This window comes from Lepus europaeus, chromosome 6, assembly GCF_033115175.1.
Source record: "Lepus europaeus isolate LE1 chromosome 6, mLepTim1.pri, whole genome shotgun sequence".
Lineage (NCBI taxonomy): Eukaryota > Metazoa > Chordata > Mammalia > Lagomorpha > Leporidae > Lepus > Lepus europaeus.
The window spans coordinates 103,728,095-103,748,281 of record NC_084832.1 but is presented as its reverse complement, the minus strand read 5'-3'; the positions used below and the strand labels follow the sequence as shown (position 1 = coordinate 103,748,281).

Here is a 20,187-nt window from a genome sequence, read left to right as displayed (position 1 = left end):
AGAATGGGTCTCCATTTGCATGCTAGCAAATGAGAATTCAGCTTTCAGTCCAGCATTAGCTATGAAAGATCATAGCCTAAGACAAGACATAAAACTATAGGAGTAGGTGATGAACACACCCATTAGCACACCCATTAGCATGCTTTTGTGCTTTTCTGTTTGACATTAGCCTTAGAATTTGAAAGGAAACCAGAATTTTCCTGCATACTCAGAAACTACCTGCTGCTAGAACTTTCGGTACAACTTTTAGGCTTGATTTTTTTTCCCAGCTATGTTCAGCTTACTACCAATCATCACTTCCATCCTTGTATTGGCAGAATTTGTACTTGGAAATTTTGCCAATGCCTTCATAACACTGGTGATCTGCACTGATTGGGTCAAGAGAAGAAAGCTCTCCTCAGTTGATTGGATTCACGTTGCCTTGGCGGTCTCCAGAATTGTTTTGCTCTGGGTAATATTAATATTTTGGAATGCAACTCTAGTTAATCCAACTTCATATAATCGAATTGTAATATACATTATTATTGTTGCCTGGGCAGTAACCAACCATTTTAGTGTGTGGCTTGCTACTAGCCTCAGCATATTTTATTTGCTCAAAATTGCCAATTTCTCCAACCTTATATTCCTTCGTCTAAAGAGGAATGTTGACAAGGTAATTCTCTTTGTACTTCCTGGGAGTTTTGTGGTTTTCTTTTGTTATCTTTCAGTGAAAAACATGGAGTGGACTGTGGGGATGAGTGAAAATGAAGGAAATGCGACTTGGAAGACAGACTTGCTGAGCATCTTACACATTTCTGATCTAAGTATTTTGACCATAACAAACCTCCTACCCTTTACTACATCCCTGATATGTTTTCTGCTGTTAATCTATTCCCTGTGCAAACATCTCAGGAAGATGCAGCTCCATGGCAGAAGACTCCAAGATCCCAGCACCAAGGTCCATGTAAAAGCCTTGCAAACTGTGATCTCCTTCCTCTTGCTGTTTGTCATTTACTTTCTTTCTATAATTATATCAGTTTGGAGTTCTAACAGGCAGAAGAATGTACCTGTTTTCTCACTTGGCCAAGCTATTGAATTAACCTATCCATTAAGCCACTCAGTTGTATTGATTTTTGGAAACAGGAAGCTGAAACAAGCCTTTCTGTTACTTGTTTGGCATGTGAAGCACTGGTTAATAGAAACCTTTAGCTCCATAAGTATCAGGAAATAATGTGTCTTCCAGCAGAAAACAAACTGATGGCACTTGTATGTAACTATATACTTCCTTTTGGCTTTTATGTATTTTTGTAATTTCTGAAATTACATCTTGAAAAATATTTTACCTAAGAGTACTACATAACATTATATACTCTTGTACATGAAAAAGCTGAACAAATATTGACAACAATATAACTTTAATCAATTTTTTCATACAAATCATCTGATTATACAAAATGCATTAAGATATTTTACATAAATATAAAGGCATGAATATTTCATGTACTTGTTCCATATTATCTTCCAGTTGAAAAACTTATGATCTGTTAGTATGTATGCGTCATATAGAACTGTCTGCCTATCTCAGAAAATTGTTGCTATTTTCTGTTGCAATTTGTACCACACATATGTGCTACATTATGCTTAGAATTTAATATTTAAAATTTTTGTATTTGGAGGGTAAAAATTTCAATTCAAAAATCACATATTGAGGTAGATTTTATTCTTAGTTCATGTTTAATAGAAAAATGGAATTATTATGTAAACTATATACTCAATAAGATTCAAGAGTGACACTTTATATTGAGAGCATATGTATTTTTATATTTTATTTTCTATTTTTATATTTTGTGCATATGTAACATTGTCAGTACTGAAGAATATTAAATCTGTTGCAAATAGATGAAATCCTAGGAAAATATTAATTCTGAAATTGGAAAAAGAAAGAAACATGCTCAAGACATGATTTTTGCCATGTAATTTTCCATATGCAGTTAGTAAAGTTATTTCTTCTAGGTTTTGAACTGAGGACTTTTTTTTGAGGATGAGCTGTATTTTAAGGATTTCAGTTTTTAGTTTTTCAGTTTTCTTATGGGTTTCTGAATTGCTAATTGTTTCTGATTGATAATTGTCTTTTCATCTTCTATTCTTTTTTTATAAATATTTATTTATTTGAAAGTCAGAGTTACAGAGAGATAGAGAGAGATGGGGTGAGAGGGAGGGAAGAGATGGAGAGAGAGAGAGAGGGAGAGAGAGAGAGAATATCTTCAATCTGCTGGTTTACTCCCTAAATGGCTGCAATAGCCTGGGTGGAGCCAGGTTGAAGCAAGGAGTCTGGAGCTTGATCTGGGTCTATCATGTGGGTGCAGGGGTCTAAGTACTTGGGCCTTCTTTTGCTGCTTTCATCGGTGCATTAGCAGGGAGCTGGATCAGAAGTGGGTTAGCCAGGGTATATACCAGTGCCCATAGGGGATGCTGGTGTCACAGGCAGCAGCCTGGCAGGCTGCACCACAACACCAGGCACTCATCTTCCATTCTTAATATTTATTTTAAACATAAGAAGTCGAGTCTGTCTTCTAAAGATACACAATGCAAATATAGTATGGAAATGTTGTACATAATTAAATAAATCATTTCAAGTCTATGAAAACAGTATCTGTGAAATCTATATATTTATTAAAATGATTTTTTCAAAGATATGTTGCTGTGTTCATGTATAAAATATAGAAATTAAACAAAGCGAGTGTGTTATCATACTCATTGACAGCAAGTTCTAAGATGGAATTGTATAAGCTGTTCAACAACTGAATCCTATTGATTGTTCAACTAATGAAAATAAGACTCATCACAAAATATGTTCATTGCATGGGTATTTTGGTTCTCTTTTTATGCTGAGGTTATACATTTATCTAACTAGAAGCCCTTCTCATTGCAATAGTCTAGCTACTCCACAATTCTAGAGCAAATATCCATATGTCTCTTACTTAAACGTAGAGAACTTGTGAAAAGCTTCAAGATATAATAGATTTATTTCCTTTGTTCATGTTGTTTCAGGGAATAAGGAGGTGGACACTGGAATTTCCTATATTTTTGCTTGTGATCTTTGAAGCTCTTGATGCATTCTTTTCAGTTTTCTTTAATAGCTGGTGCTATGTTAATTTTAATAGGTCTCTAGTTCCTATTTTTATGTATAAGAGAATAATAGTGTCATGGCATTTATGCCTTCATCCTGACCTTTTATGTGATTGGTGTCTGTAATAAGGGCAACAGGGCAGATGCTGGCGAGAGGTGAAGGGCGGTGGATAGAAGCTGAAGGTATTTGGTGCTAGTGGAAGAAAGCACCCTGCTGGATGAGGAGGAGGCACAGAATGCTGACCAACTCATTCTGACTCAGTGACTGCTTTTGGACCACAACTAAATTCCTACCACTTTTCACTTGCACAGAAAATGTGTTCAATGCATATAACGTGTTGAAGAAATGAAGTCTGAATTATTGGAGTGGAAAGGGATGGGGATTTGGTTGTAACTAATTGTGTGTGTGTGTGTGTGTTTGTATACAATCACTGGTAAAACAGTAAATATTATTGTCCATACACAATATTTGAGTAACAGTGACTTCCAAGAGATAATTAGACAATTCTGATAGTTTGTAGGACTTTACAGTGCATATAGACCAACCTCAGAATTAAAAATTCCAATTGAAGGATAGTACAGTATATAAAATAGCTATTAGAGATGAATATAGTGTATTCCACAGCAGCCAGTTTACTTTTCTTTAAGGAAACTTTAAGTTACAATGTGGTCAGGACTCGTTTCTTTGGGACCACCATTGCGGCCTAGCAGATTATCTGCTGCCTGGGACACTGGCATTCTATTTGGGCAACGGTTCATGTCCTGGCTGCTCCTGTTCCAATTCAGCTCCCTGTTAATATACCTTGTATCTCTTTGATAGAATGTTTCTGTGTCTTTTGGGCATATACCAAATAGTGAGATTTCTAGGCCATGTCTATCTCAGACTTTTTAAGAAATATTCGCTGGCATTATGTAGTCGCAGGTTAAGCCTCTGCCTGTGATGCTGGCATTCCTTATGGGCTCCGATTTGAATCCTGGCTGATCCACTTCTTCTTTTTTAATTTTTTATTTAGGTTATACAAGTCCCATGTATTTCATATATATAGATTTAGGAACATAATGATACTCCTCATCACCCTCCCTTCGGTCCGTGTTCCAACCCTTCTTCCTCCTCCCTCTCACATTCCCAGTCTTAAAAAGATCTATTTTCAGTTTACATAATGATTGTATAGCTAACCCTGCACTAAGTAAAAGAGTTCCATAAATATTATGAAGAAAAAAACCCCACTGTTCTTCAACAGAAGAGACAAGGGTTATAAACAATGATCGACTCAAAATGTTCATTTCACTAAAATACGTTATGTTTTAGGTACTCTGTTAGTTTCTTTGGATCAGGGAAAACATACAATATCTGTCTTTTTGGGACTGGAATATTTCACTACTTATAATGGTTTCTAGTTGCATCCATCTTGTTGCAAAAGACAAGATTTCATTTTTTTTACAGCTGAGTAGTATTCCATAGTTTATATATACCATAATTTCTTTATACAGACAGCAGTTGATGGACATGAGTTAATTCCATATCTTAGCTATTGTGAATTGTACTGTAATAAACATAGGGGTACAGATACCTCTTTTAGATGCTGATATTTTTTGATTTGGGTAAATTCTCAGGAGTGAGGTGTCTGCATTATATGGTAACCAGTCTACATTCAGATTTCTGAGGTATCTCCATACTGTCTTCCACAGTGGCTGCACCAGTTTACATTCCCAACAGTGGATTAGGGTACCTTTTCCCCACATCCTCACCAGCATTTGCAGTTTGTTGATTTCCATATAAGAGCCATTCTAACTGGCGTGAGGTGAAACCTCATTGTGGTTTTGATTTGTATTTCCCTGATGGCTAGTGATCCTGAACATGTTTTCAATTGTCTGTTGGCCATTTGAATTTCCTCTCTTGAAAAATGCCTGTTCAAGTTCTTTGCCCATGTATTAAATGGGTTGTTTGTTTTGTTGTTGTTAAATTTCTTGAACTCTTTATAGATACTGCACATTAACCCTTTATCAATTGCGTAATTTGCAAATATTTTCTCCCATTCTGCCAGTTGTCAGTTCACTTTGCTGAGTGTTTCTTTTGTAGTACAGAAGTTTCTCAGCTTGATATAATCCCATTTGTCAATTTTGTCTTTGATTGCCTGTGCTTCTGGGGTCTTTTCCAAGAAGTCTTTGCCCATGCAAAGTCTTACAGAGTTTCCCCAATGTTCTCTAGTAATTTGATGGTATTGGGTCATAGATTTAGGTCTTTGATCCATTTTGAGTAGATTTTTATGTAAGTATAGGTCCAGTTTCATACTTTTGAATGTCGAAATCCATTTCCCCAATATTTGTTAAAAGTCACTGTTCTTGCTCCAGGGATTGATTTTACCTCAGATGTTAAAGATAAATTGGCTGTAGATGTGTGTCTTGATTTCTGGAATTTCTATTTTGTTCCATTTGTCTACACATGTGATTTTTTTTTTTTTTTTGCCATCTCCATGCTATTTTGATTATAACTGCCCTGTAGAATGGCTTGAAGTCTGGTATTGTGATGCCTCTGGCTTTATTTTTGTTGTATAAGATTGCTTCAGCTATTCAGGGTCTCTAGTTTCCATATGAATTTTAGCATCATTTTTTCCAGATCCGAGAAGAATGTTGTTAGTATTTTGATTGGGGTCACATTGAATCTGTAAACTGCTTTTGGTAGTATGGACATTTAGATGATATTGATTCTTACAACCCATGAACATGGAAGATTTTTTCATTTTTAATGTCTTCTATTTCTTTCTTTAGTGCTTTGTAATTGTCTTCATAGAGATCTTTTGACATCCTGATTACATTTATTCCAAGGTATTTAATTGTTTTTGTAGCTATTGTGAATGTGATTGAACTTAGAAGTTCTTTCTCAGCCATAGCATTGGGACTCCCTTCAGGATATCTTTCAGGGCTCATTTGATGGTAAGGAATTGTGTTGGCTTTTTTTCTTGTCTGGGAAATTATCCTTCATTTTGAAAGTATAGCTTTGCTGATTATAATATTCTTGATTGAAATTCTTTTTCTGTCAAAACCTTGAATATATAATCCTATTCTGTTCTGACATGTAGCCTTTCTGCTGAAGAATCTGCCTTCCAAAAATAAAGCCATAAATATGAAGTAAATTGAAGAAAGCTATTTTATGGAATATTTGCCTTCCTGGCGTTCGTTGGCCACCTGTGCAGCTTTTGATGTGAAAATTTGGAAAACCTTTATATCAATTACTCAAAAAGTTTCTACATATGCCTTCAACTGTTATATTAAATCCTCACTGCCAATGAACTATTAAAGTCCTCTTTAGATGACTAAGGTCTATCTACCAATTGAGATATTTTGTGTTTTATGTGTTAGATTTTCATATTTTCCCAGGTGATACCTACAATTCTTCAGCTCACATCATATGGAGATTAGGCAAGACAAAAAACCCTGCAAATAATGAAAGAGAATGTATCTTTATTTGCATGTTCTCAAATGAGAGTTCAGGTTTCATTCTAATACTAGCTCTGAAGAATTCAACTATCCCTTGACCAGGATATAAAAAAGTGCATGAACTGTTTTGTATAATAACAGCACTTCTCACAAAGCAGTGTTGAACTCATCCATTAGACTGTCTGCATGGTCTTGTGCTTATCAAGGGTTACAGAATTTATAAGAAAACAAGAACTTCATGCCACATCCAGAAGCCATGCACTGGTAGAAAGTCAGTCTTATATATTAAGAAATATTTGGTGTGGCTTTTTTCCACACATGAGTAGTTTACTACTCAACATCTTTTCCACGCTAGTAGTGGCAGGATTTGCCCTTGGAAATTTTGCCAATGTTTTCATAATACTGGTTAACTGCATTGACTGGATCAAGAGGAAAAAGCTCTCATCAGCTGATTGGATACTCACTACTCTGGCAATCTGCAGAACTGCATTTCTTTGGATAACATTAATGCATTGGAATTCCATCGTGTTTAATCTATATTTGTTCAGCAGACAAGAAATAATTATTGCCCATATTTTAGAGTTAATAGCCAACCATTTTAACATCTGGCTTGCTACTATCCTCAGTATATTTTATTTGCTCAAAATAGCCAATTTCTCCAACTTCATTTTTCTTCACCTGAAGAAGAACATTAACAAGGTAATTCTAGTAGTTCTGCTGGGAAGTATTATGATAAAAACGGAACATTCTATGTGGTCAAGTGAATATGAAGGAAACATGACTTTGAAGACCAACTGGATAGGTGTGGCACACCCAACAAATATTCCAGTTCTCATCATAATCAACTCCATACCGCTTACTACAGCACTGATATGTTTTCTGCTGTTAATCTATTCTCTGTATAAGCATGTCAGGAATATTCAGGTCTATAGCAGAGGATTGCAAGATCTCAGCACCAGGGTCCATGTAAGAGCCATGCAAGGTGTGGTCTCTTTTCTCTTGCTTTTTGCCATTCATTTTCTTTCAGCTACTGTATCGGTTTGGAATTTTAGTAAGTTGCAGAACAAAAAATTCCTCTCTCTGCGCCTTGCTATTGCATTTTTCTTTCCTTCAAGTCATTCATTTCTCCTGATTTTGGTAAACAGGAAGCTTAGGCAGGCATTTCTATTAGCACTTTGGCAGGTCATGCACAAGCTGAAAGAATGGATGCCTTTCACTCTGTAGATCAGTGTCTGGGACTTTCTGTGTTTTCTGGCAGAAAACAAAGGGAAAGCTGTATGTTGTAAGTGCCATAAGATGAAGCAGTGAGTATAATTTCTTCCTACAAGTCACTGGGACTCACACCCTTGAGGACTCCTTAAGTGTCCAGGCTGGGGCCCCACACAGTTCACCTAAGGCTACCTGTGTTAGTCTATATTGCTGAAGGTAAGCACAGGTTCTTAGATCTCTGAGAGGAGGGGCCCGTCGGGAGACACAATACTTCAGCACACAATGTGATATTATGCTATACTGTTATTCACACTAAGCTGTCGCACATTACATGACGTTACACAATCTAAGTAATATGTCCAATGGAGAGAGAGACAGAGAGAGAGAGAGCAAGCGAGCAGACTCTCTAAGGTGCACAAAGCCGCTGGAATTGCAGATGGTCAGGGAGCGTGATGACCCTGGGTGTAGCCCTCTGGGCTGAGTTGGTCTCAGAGCTCCAGGGCCGCCGGTGCAGGCCCTCCAGGCTGGCTTGCTAGCTGTGACGGTCTTGGTCCTGCAGCTGTTTTACAGCCCGGTGTTTGCCAGTCCTGCCGGCTTGCTGTCCTCTCACTAGGGAGGTTTCTAACGCTGGAGCAGCCAGGAGCCCTGTCCTCCGTGCAAGGCCATGTGGCCAGCCAGGGAGTTGGTTGGTTCACCCAGACGGGCTCCTGCTACTGGAACTCCCCACCGGCGGCCTTCCAGGGGAGAGCTCCAGCCAAGTCCTGTGATGGCGTTTCTTTTTCTTTGAGACTCGCGTGGAGAGGCTCCGCGGAACAAGCCTGCGCACTGGTGCTTGAAACTCTTTCTGCCTTTATACTCTCGTCAAAACACGTTTTTGTTGGAAAATAACTTTTTCTTCCTTATGGACCCCACTGTCCAGCTATCGCAGACAAGTTAATGCCGTTTCATGAACTTTTTCACTACAAATCATATATTATTTTCTGGATTTACACCAGCTTACTCAAAATGGCTTCACTGATGTCAAACTAATTATATATCCTAAACTAGCCTAATATCTATTTATTTTTAATAATTTATAAATGCTGTATGTACTGGAACATTTCATAATTCCTACTGGCTTTCCTACAATGTATGTATTTGTGTAATTTCTAAAGGTATATTTAAAAAAACCTTTAAATAAAACTTATTATGTAAAAAGATATCAAGGAGGGTGTGTATAATTATAAAATCATATTGATAATACTCTATCCTTTTTTCATGCAAAACATTTACTTATGTAAAGTACAGCAATAAAGTTTTCAGAAGTATAAAACCGTATGTATTTCATACCGCATCTATTATCTTTGAATTGAAGAATTTGTGTTCTTACTTATGCATTGTTTAGAAATGTCAACTTATCCCAGATGGTTACTGCAGATAGTCACTGCAATTTTCTGTTGCAATCTGTGCCACACACATGCACCACAGTGTGTTTGTATTTCATTGTTTGAACTTCCAAGATTAGAATGTTAAGAACATTCAGCTCAAAACCATCTGTGGTGGATGGACATTTGAGGTAGATTTTACCCATGAACATCTAATATTTAGGGGCTGGTACCAGTCGTGTAAGTGGGTTGAACCTCCACTTGTGGTGCTGGCATCTCATATGGGTACCAGTTGGAGTCACGGTTCCTCAACTTGTGACCCAGCTCCCCGCTAGTGGCCTGGGAAAGCACTGGAAGATGATCCAAGTGCATGAACCCCTGCACTCACATGGGATACCCGGAAGATGCTCCTGGCTCCTGGTTTCTGCCTGGCTCAGCCATGGCCATTGCAGCCATTTGCGGAGTGAACCAGAAGATGAAAGATCTCTCTCTTTCTCCTTCTTTCTGTAACTCTTCCTCTCAAATGAATAAATAAATATTTTAAAATTAATATTTAACAGAAATCAAATAGAAGTCCCAGTATTAAAATATGCAACCAGCACAATTGAAGAGAAATATATTTGGAGTAAATTTTGCATATGTGTATTGTAAACAGTACTAAAAATATTAAATTTAGGGGCCAGCACTGTGGCACAATAGGTTAATCCTCTGCCTGGGGCACTGGCATCCTATATGGGCACTGGTTCTTGGCCCAGATGCTCCTCTTCCTGTTCAGCTCTCTGGTATGGTCTGGGAAAGCAGTGGAAGATGGCCCAAGTGCTTGGGTCCCTGCAACCATTTGGGACACCCAGAAGAAGCTCCTGGCTGCTGGCTTCGTATGGGTTCAGCTCTAGCTGTTGCAACCATTTGGGGAGTGAACCAGCAGTTGGAAGACCTCTCTCTCTGTCTCTCCCTCTCACTGTCTGTAACTCTACATCTCAAATAAATAAGAAATACAAATATTAAATTTAATATAAGTAAGTGAACATCATAGAAAAAACATTTATACTATTGAATAAAGAAACATGATCATGACCTATTTTCAATGCTGTTGTAAGTTTCCATGTGCAATAAGGACAACCCTATCTTGCCATTTTTGAATAATGGAAGATGCAATGTGATGTGATGTATGAGTCCTCTGGTGACAACTTCACCATTAGGGGAGAGATAGCATGGTAGTCAGCTCCTGTGTGCATTTGATCTGCAGCATTGTCCTGAGAAAGTTCCCCAAGGAAACCGTCTAGCACTAGCCATGGAAGTGAACCTATAGCAGGATTCATGTACTGAGATTCTAGACACCAAACCCTCTTAACAGGAAGTAGTCTTTTATTATGGTGGTGTGGGGCCCAGCTGGAATTTCTTACCCAAAATCCTGAGCCCTGAACAAAGAAGAGTTTTCCCTTTTATATGTTTTTTTAAAACTTTTAATTAATAAATACAAATTTGCAAAGTACAGCTTTTGGATTACAGTGGCTTTCCCCCCCATAACTTCCCTCCCACCCGCAATCCTCCCATCTCCCGCTCCCTCTCCCTTCCCATTCACATCAAGATTGATTTTCTTTATATACAGAAGATTAATTTAGTATATATTAAGTAAAGATTTCAACAGTTTGCACCCACACAGAAATGCAAAGTGAAAAATACTGTTTGATTACTAGTTATAGCATTAATTCACATTGGACAACACATTAAAAGCAGAGATCCTGCAATTCACATTAATTCTCGCAGCTAGCTGCGTTCTTCATCGACGCACGAGCCGAGTGATCCACCGCTAAGAGTCGTACGAGGTTTTTTTGCTCTTTCCCGCCAAGGGAAAGCCTGGCACGGCACCATCCCCTACCCACAGAAGGGATAGGGGGTGCCCCGGGCCGGCCAGTAGACTGGAACACAACGACAGACTCTGGGAGGGGTCGGTGGGTTTGACACGGGGCACGCCCGGCGCCAGCCACCTCCGCCACCGCGGCGAGGGGCGAGCACGCAGACGACCCCACAGGCGCCCAGGGGGCTCCCGCCCCCCCCCCACGCGGCACGGGACACGGGCGCGACGCCCCCCGCGCGCGCCCCCCTCGCGGCACGACACCACCGCCGGGTCAGGAGCCCCTTTCCCGACGGCAGCCGCCGCGAGAGGCTGCACAGCGCGAGAGCGAGCACCCCCGCCTCGGCCGGGCAGGAGGGGCGGAGTCAGGGGGGTACAGACGGGACGGGACCCGTCCGACTCCCCACGGGCCCGCCGCCCCGACCCCGAGGCGGACAGGCGGTACCCCCGGGGGTCTTTAAACCTCCGCGCCGGAACGCGCTAGGTACCTGGAGGAAAGGCGGGAGGGAAGCGGGGGGGTGGGGGTGGGGGGAAGCGGCACAAGCCACACGCGAGGACGGCGGCGGGAGACCGGGATGAGGCACGGGAGGGGGGGGGGGAGGAATGGCACCGAGGCCACCTCCAGACAAACCCCCCCAACCCGAAGCCCGCCCCCCCGGCCACGGGGGGGCCGGGGGAGCTCAGACGGACGCCAGAGACGAGAGAGGGCAGGAGGCGCACACGCGCCACCCAGACGCACCCCACCGGCCAACGCGGACCGCCACCGGCCACGCGACAGCGACGGCACACGCCCCCTCGTCCACCCCCCAACAACCCCATCGCCAACAAGCACACACAGACCTCGAGGCTCTCTCGGGACGCCACGAAGTTGGGGGGGGGGGTGAAAGGAGTGCAGCCCAAGAGGCAGGGGGAGAGGGAAAGGCAGGAGGACGGCGACGGCCCCGAGGCGCGCGCGGGAGGGGACGCCACCTCCTCCTCCTCCTCCGCGGCCAGGTGGCTCCAGGGCGGCCGGGCCCCCAACGGGAGAGGGATGACACGGGCCCCGGGGTGGAGAGACGAGACGAGGGGCGGGGGGGAGGGGGGGGAAGGCGGCGGCGGCATGGGCGTGGGGCCAGAGGAGCCAAGGGAGCGGAGCCCGAGGCGGTGAGGGGGAGACGCGCGACCAGCACACGCCCCACACCCCGTCACCACCGCCAGCGACACAACGCCCCCAGCGCCTCTTCCCACCACCACACACGCCTCGCCACCCCACACCACACCAAGCCAAGCCCTCGGCCTCGCCTCTCCTCCAGGGAGGAGGCCCGTGGCCCTCCACCGCCAGAGCGCAGCCAGACCCCCGTCACCACCGAGCACGCGCAGGAAAGGGGGGGAAGGATACGGCCGGCGCACCGCGCTGATCCGATGGCAGGAGCCAGGTGCTTCTCCTGGTCTCCCATGGGGTGCAGGGCCCAAGGACTTGGGCCATCCTCCACTGCACTCCCTGGCCACAGCAGAGAGCTGGCCTGGAAGAGGGGCAACCGGGACAGGATCGGTGCCCCGACCGGGACTAGAACCCGGTGTGCCGGCGCCGCAAGGCGGAGGATTAGCCTGTTGAGCCACGGCGCCGGCCTCACCCTGTCTTTTATGACCTTGTCTAAATATGATCAGAGTTGGCAAACTTGGAAGGCTGCCATAGCCTTGGCAACTCATGATGACAGCCTAGGGTGGTTACTGGCACCATAAACTAGAGTGTCAATTTGTTGGGTCAACAACAGGAGCCACTGTGCACTTGCTCCTCATGTGGGATCTCTGTCCTTAATGTGCTGTACATTTTGATTTAATACTATAACTAGTACTCAAACAGTATGTTTCACTTTGTGTTTCTATGTGGGTGCAAACTGTTGAAATCTTTATACTAAATTGATCTTCTGTATATAAAGAGAATTGAAAATGAATCTTGATGTGAATGGAAGGGGAGAGGGAGTGGGAGAGGGGAGGGTTGCGGGTGGGAGGGAAGTTGTGGGAGGGGGAAGCCATTGTAATCCATGAGCTGTACACTGGAAATTTATATTCATTAAATAAAAGTTAAAAAAAAAAAAACAGAGATCCTAAATGGGGAGTAAATGCACAGTGACTCCTGTTGTTGATTTAACAATTGACACTCTAGTTTATGGCGTCAGTAATCACCCTAGGCTCTTGTCATGAGTTGCCAAGGCTATGGAAGCCTTTTGATTTCGCCAACTCCGATCTTATTTAGACAAGGTCATAGTCAAAGTGGAAATTCTCTCCTCCCTTCAGAGAAAGGTACCTCCTTCTTTGATAGCCTGTTCTTTCTGCTGGGATCTCACTCACAGAGATATTTCATTTAGGTTTTTTTTTTTTTTTTTGCCAGAGTGTCTTGGCTTTCCATGCCTGAAATACTCTCATGGACTTTTTAGCCAGATCTGAATGCCTTAAGGGCTGATTCTGAGGCCAGAGTGCTGTTTAGGACATCTGCCATTCTATGAGTCTGCTGTGTATCCCGCTTCCCATTTTAATTCTACCTTGTATATGGTTTTAGTCACTTTGTCTCCCTTATGTGGTTACTTGCACACATTTGATTGGATATTCTAATGGTACATGGCAGCCACAGAATTGATAAAATACTGCCCATGCAGAGGTAGTTGCTGAAGATTTTTTTCCCCACACAAATACTGAGCTGTAAGCTTTCTGGCAAGAGTAAACATCATTGCTCTGTACTAAAAAGCAGAACCTGAAATGGTTACATATAAGCAAATAGGGACTACAGATGCAGCATTCATAGGTGAGCAGATAACAACCACATTTCATTCCCAGGACAGATGCCTCCCTTTTTCTTTTTCTAACTTTGGAAAGGCCTCTAGAAAGAAATCTAATTAAAAGACAGAGACTTCTGCCACAAAAGGAGTGGGAACTCATCTTCTTTATTCTCTTCTGTCTTCTATTTCCTATTGGACAAGGTTTACCTGAAGCAGAACTAACATCTCTGCTTTTGTCTTACATCATTCAGTTCCTTGGCGGTCATGTAAAAATTCAGACCTCGGGCTCCCAGGGTAGGGTTCTATTCAAATCCAGACACAAGCATGATCTTGGTCAGGCAAGACACTGAAGAAGAGAAAGCAAAACAGTCAAGGGAATCTGAGGATATACACAAAAGTTTGTGCTAATCCAGTCTAACCCTTGTGCCACTCAAGGGTTCTCGAGCTCTCCAGTAATGGCTGACTTTAGAGGGTCTGATCTGAGCAGGGGCAGTGTTGGGTATTTTGGGGATCTCATGCTCTGATCTTGCCATTTTTTTTTTTTCAGAAAGAGCACTCCTCTGCTGAAGAGGGTATAGTCTCACAATAATTTACTAGAGTTTTGCTCTCCCATTTCCTATGTGGTTTGCCAGAGACAGTCACGATGTTCTTCCAACTTTAAATGCCATTCTCAGTTAGAATCTACTTGACTACCCTTGCAAAACGGGAAGGGTAGCTGTGCCACTGCCTACACCTGCTATGGAGCCTCTCTGACCCTGGGCCCACTTGAAACCAGCACTCTTTGGGTTGTTTTATAAAAGGGTCAGGGCAATATCCTCAGATGTGGTACATGCCATCTCCAAACTCTCCTGTTACAGGAAAGGTTTGGAAATCCTATGTAATAATTACTTTAAACCTTTCTATGTGAATCTAGTGTCTTTATTAAAATAAATTCTGAGTGGCCATGGACCACTAAGGCCATCTCCTGATGACTATGGCTCTTTTCTTTATGTAGACATTTTCAGTGTGCTCCATGTGTTATTTTCCTGGCTGACACCTAAACTTCATGAAACCAAATTGTGCACAAATTAGGCAAGGCAAAAACTGCAAATAATGAAAGGGAGGAAATTTTTCATTTGCATACTCTCAAATGAGAATTCAGCTTTCATTCGAACCTCAGCTGTGAAATTCTAGCTCATGGCAAGGATATTAAGTGTAGGAATAGGAGTTCTTTTGCATTGTTTTTGTAATAATTTTTTTATAGACACAGCATTGAACTCATCCATCAGCATGCGTTGGTGCTTGCTGGTTATAGAATTTAAAAGAAGTCAAGCAGTTCATTACACATCCATGTATCACTTGATGATAGAACTTTAGTTCAGGTATTACAGGATCTCAGCCAGTGATAATATGCTTGCTTCCCCCTCCCCTGTCCTGATATGAGACGTTTACTCACCAGCGTAGTTTCCACCCAAGTCACAGAATTTGTTTTTTAGAAGTGCTGCCAGTATCTTCCTAGCCCTGGTAAATTGCAGTGCCTGAGTTGAGACAAAAACTCTCCTGAGCTGCCTGCATTCTCACAACTCTGCCAGGCTCCAGAGTTGCTTTGCTCTGGGTGATTTAAACATATTAGGATGCAGCGGTGGATAATCCACCTCTAAATACTATTCAAGTAAGAGTCGTCGTTCTTGCCTGCAATCCCTGGCTTCTTGCTTCAGCTTATTTTATTTGCTCTAAGTAGTCAAAATCTCTGCCTTTATTTTTCTTCATTTCAGGAGGAACATTAGCAAGGCAGCTATATCGGTCATGCCTGGGATTTTAGTGTTTTTTTTTTTTTAATTTTGTTCTGATAAAAGTAGCTGAGACGATGAGGCTGAACATACATGAAGGAAACAGAATTGAAAGACCAATTTGGCAGGTATTGTACGCCTTTCAAATATACCTGTTCTTATTCTAGTAGAGCTCACATCTTTTACTAAATTTCTGTTCTGTGATGCTACTGTATTATTTTGTAGCTGTCATGAACATGGCAGCTCCTTGGCATAAGATCCTCAGATTCCCAGCACAAAGGTCCATGGAAAAGACTTGTAAACTGCAGTCTGTCTTTGATGTTTCTTCTGTAATTGCATTAGTTTGGGGATTTAATAGGCTGGGAATATGCAGATCCTTTTGCTTTTCTGTGCAATTGCATTGATCTATCTTTCAAACTATTCATTTGTTCCAACTTTGGGAACAAGAAGCTAAAACAAGCCCTTTTTTCGATGTTCTAGCAGATGAGTTGCAGGCTGACAGCCAGGAAGACTTCAGTCCCACAATCAGTATCAGAATCACTGTCTCTTCTAGCAGAAAAAAAAAAAAATCGTGGGGTTAGTAACATTTTATACTTGCTACTGGCTTTTATCTGATAGGTACATTTGTAATTTCTAAAAGCCCACGTAAGGAACAATTTTACAAAGCTTATTATGTAAACATATGAAAAGTTGATAGTAAGTATTTTTTCATGCAAGCAATCTAATAATTCCAAACTAGTAGGATTGTTTAGAGCCCTTGTCTCCATTGCTGAGGAACTGTTTTTTTCTATTTGTTGAATTATTTACTTAGTGGAGGGTTAAACTTATGATTATAAAATAAACTGAAAGTATGTCATTGTAAAAGTTAAAAGAAAGAATAAAGAAAGAAGGAGGAGGAAGAATAGGAGTGAGAGGGAGGGTATAGAGTGGGAATTATCACCATGCTCCTAAATTTGTTTATATGAAATTTATTCACATTATATAAATTATATAAAAAATTTTAAAAATTAAAGTTGTGAATCCATGTGTATTAAGAGTATTTTGCATATATATTCTGTGTTATCTTCTGATGGAAGTGTTTATGTCATAAACATATTTTTGCATCATTTAGAATTGTCTGCTTGTAAGATATTCATTGCTATTTTCCATTGTGATTTGAACCAAATATATTACCATGGTGTGGTTACATTTAATTTTTGAATCATTAGTATTTGGATGGCAAAATCATTCAATTAAAAATCACATGTTAAGCATGTAGGTTTGGGTCACAGTTTATTCCATCATGAATTACTATTTTATGTTTAATAAAGAGCACAGATTCCATATAAAAACAGTCAGTAAATTTGAAGATTAACAATATATAATCAGAGTAAATTGTGTGTGTTTGCCATAATTAGTACTGGAGTATATTAAATGTGATAAATGTAAAATGAGTAGGGAAAATCTTAGAAAATTTATTTCTATAGTTGAACCAAAATAGAAGACTGATCACCAATTATATTCAATTCTGTGTTTTTCCAAATTCTTTTAAGAAAGTTATTGCTTACAGGCTTTGAATTAAGGAAATTTTACTTTTTATAATTTATTTATTTATTTGAATGTAAGAGTTACAGAAAGGTAGGGTGAGACTGACATAGATCTTCCATCCGCTGGTTCACTCCCTAGATGTCCACAATAGCCAGGGCATGGTCAAGGCAAAGCTAGAATCCAGGAGCTTCGTCTGGGTCTCCCACATGTGTGGCAGTGTCCCAAACACTTGGGCCATTGTTGCTTTTTCCATGCCATTAGCTAGAATCTGGATCAGAAGTGGAGCAACAGAGACACGAACTTGCAGCCATATGGGATGCTGGAGTTGCAGGAGGCAGATTTACCCATTATCCCACAGTGCTGCCTCCAACAAAAAATGTTTTTGAAGCTGAGTTTGATTTGCAGTATTTCAGTTTTATCCTGGGTGTCTGAATCTGTGGATTGGCTATTGTATTTTTCTTCTTTCATTCTTAAAATTCCCTTTATACTTAAGAAGGTTGAACCTATAGTCTAAAGATGATCAATGAAAAAGAAGTATAGAAAGCAGTTTATATAATTTAATAAACTTTTCTTTGATAGCTTGGGCTGAATTTGTTTCATTGGTCTCAACTCTTACTATCTCTCTTATTGACTACCAAAGAGTGGTCGTATTGTGTTGCATTTTACTTGACAAAGCAATGTTTCCTTCTTTATCTGAATGGTGCCTCTAATGAGGTTTGTAGAGCAGGTGTTGATGGGAGGCAAAGGAAGAGGTATTAAATCTGAAGGCATTTGATGTTGATGGAAGAGTGTGCACTTCTGGGTAAGGGAGAGGCACGAAGTGAAGAGGATTCTTGCCTTGTAAATGGTATCATTCAAACTCAGCGATTGCTTTAGCAACAACAGGTGTGTATCTTCTTGTTGTGTGTTTAAAAATTACCGAAGTTTACTACTTTTTTAACTTATGATGATATAAAAAGGAAAACATTTTTAGACAATTCTTTGAACGACTATCACAGTACAAGTCCTGTGTTATATGCATAAACATGTTGTAGAATGGCAAAGCTAAATGGCAGGAATGGAAAGAGAAGAGGATTTGAATGGGGGAAAATGAGTGTGGCTGTGTGTGTGCATGTGTGTGTTGATGCACAACCTTGTAAAAAGTAAAATAATACATATTCAATATTCTCAGTATCTGTTTTAGGAACAATAATTTGCATAAGATTATTTGATAACTTTGACATCTTGTAGAGAGAGCTTAGAAAACGTATGAACAGATCCATACAGTGATCTATTGTTTTTGAAACCTCAAATTTTAGGAATTCACTATGTCACCTTGATTTTTTTATGAAATATGCACCCATATTTTATGATTTTTCTTAGTCAGAACACAATTGCCAGAATAAAATGCGTTGATGGCAAAAGAGCAAAAATTGAAAAGAAATGTCTCTTATTTGCATGTGACCAAATTAGAATTCAGTATTTCCTTCATCATCAACTACAAAGACTTTCGTCTTCTAGTGTGTAAGGCTCAGAGGATCTGACTGAAGCTTAGCTGAGCTGTCTGAGATTCTACAAAAAATTTAAGGAAGAGAGATATGAATGATCCATTTGCAAAGTTGATATCTGCAGATTTTAAGGAGAGAATTTTAGTGAATTTTCAAGAATGAGGTATACATAGCCTTTGAATGGTTGCGAAAATATATTCTCAGAAGTGGTATTAGACACTGGCATTCTCTGATGAACAATGGCTAGTGTTGTACTGACTGTATTTGCAGTGATTCTAAGTGTCGAATTCATCATTGGAAATGCAGGCAATGGATTCATAGCACTAGTGAACTGTCTTGACTGGGTCAAGGGAAGAAAGATCTCTGCAGCTGATCAACTCCTCACTGCTTTAGCAATCTCCAGAATTGGTCTGCTCTGGTATATATTCTTCAGTGGGTTGCTTTCTGTGTTTTACCCAGCTTTACTTTTCACTGAAAATCTGACAAGATTGAGATATATGACTTGGATTGTGACAAATCATTTTAGCATGTGGCTTGCTACAAGCCTCAGTATCTTCTATTTTCTTAAGATAGCCAATTTTTCTAACTCTACTTTTCTCTTCCTTAAGTGGAGAGTTGAAAACGTGATCTTAGTGACACTATTTATGTCTTTTGTCCTCCTGATTTTAAATATTGCAACGGCCAATATATATATTGATGTCTGGATTGAAGTACATAGGGGAAACTTGAGTTATACTTTGAGCCACTCTGCACACTTATTCGGGAAATTTTTGTGCATCGAAACAATGTTTGTGATGATACCTTTCAGCTTGTCACTGGCAGCTTTCCTCCTGCTCATTTTCTCCCTGTGGAGGCATCTCACAAAGGTGCAGCTCAATGCCACGGGATCCAGAGATACCAGCACCACAGCTCACGTAAGAGGCTTGCAGACGGTGATCACCTTCCTTGCACTGTACACCATCTTCTTCCTGGCTCTCCTCCTACAAACATGGCACATTTATTTGCTGGAGAAACGTCTGAGCATCCTCATTTGCCAGATTCTTGAGATGTTTTATCCTTCAGGACACTCCTGCTTCATGATTCTAGGGAACAACAAGCTGAGACAGGCCTCTCTGTCGGTGCTGCGGTGGCTGAGTGCAAACTCAGAGATGCAGATCCCTAGTTTCCATCTACCATTTAGGTGATCATTTTCCATATTTTAGAGAAAAATCTGTTCATGCAGATTTCTGGTACATTATCAGTTTTCGCTTCCCCAGTGTTCTATTATTTGTCAATTTGTGAGTTTTAAAATAGTATGATTGAAATAATAATATCAACGTGTATTCAAAATTAACAAAACATATACTGGCATATATATATACATATATATATATATATATATAGAGAGAGAGAGAGAGAGAGAGAAACACTAATACAAATCACAAAAATATTGCATACCTTTATCATAAACAATATTAATTTCATGTGAAATGATTCATCTGAGATTTCAAAGTGGACAATTTGTAGCATGTATAACATGCATTTGTGTATCTGTTGTACACGAGAAACAGTCAATAAAATAAACTTTATTATTTTATGTCAATAAAAATCATTTCTAATGTAGAATAATATCAATATTTTAGGTACAATTAAGAATAAATATCATATTCTGAGAAACTGCGCACACTAAACTCA

General features: G+C 40.4%; 2 protein-coding genes across 2 annotated transcripts; both read left to right on the top strand.

The window, feature by feature from the left end:
• Nucleotides 1-271: 271 nt before the first annotated feature.
• LOC133762183 (taste receptor type 2 member 46-like) lies at nt 272-1,210 on the top strand. The gene has a single exon (XM_062195219.1). The coding sequence runs from the start codon at nt 272-274 to the stop codon at nt 1,208-1,210; it is 939 nt and encodes a 312-aa protein (XP_062051203.1).
• A 17,542-nt stretch (nt 1,211-18,752) lies between these two features.
• LOC133762182 (taste receptor type 2 member 14-like) lies at nt 18,753-19,697 on the top strand. Its single transcript, XM_062195218.1, has one exon. The coding sequence runs from the start codon at nt 18,753-18,755 to the stop codon at nt 19,695-19,697; it is 945 nt and encodes a 314-aa protein (XP_062051202.1).
• The last annotated feature ends 490 nt before the right edge of the window (nt 19,698-20,187 follow it).

Coding starts and splice junctions, on each gene's coding strand:
- LOC133762182 (XM_062195218.1), top strand. CDS start 18,753: ATGGCTAGTGTTGTACTGACTGTATTTGCAGTGATTCTAAGTGTCGAA.
- LOC133762183 (XM_062195219.1), top strand. CDS start 272: ATGTTCAGCTTACTACCAATCATCACTTCCATCCTTGTATTGGCAGAA.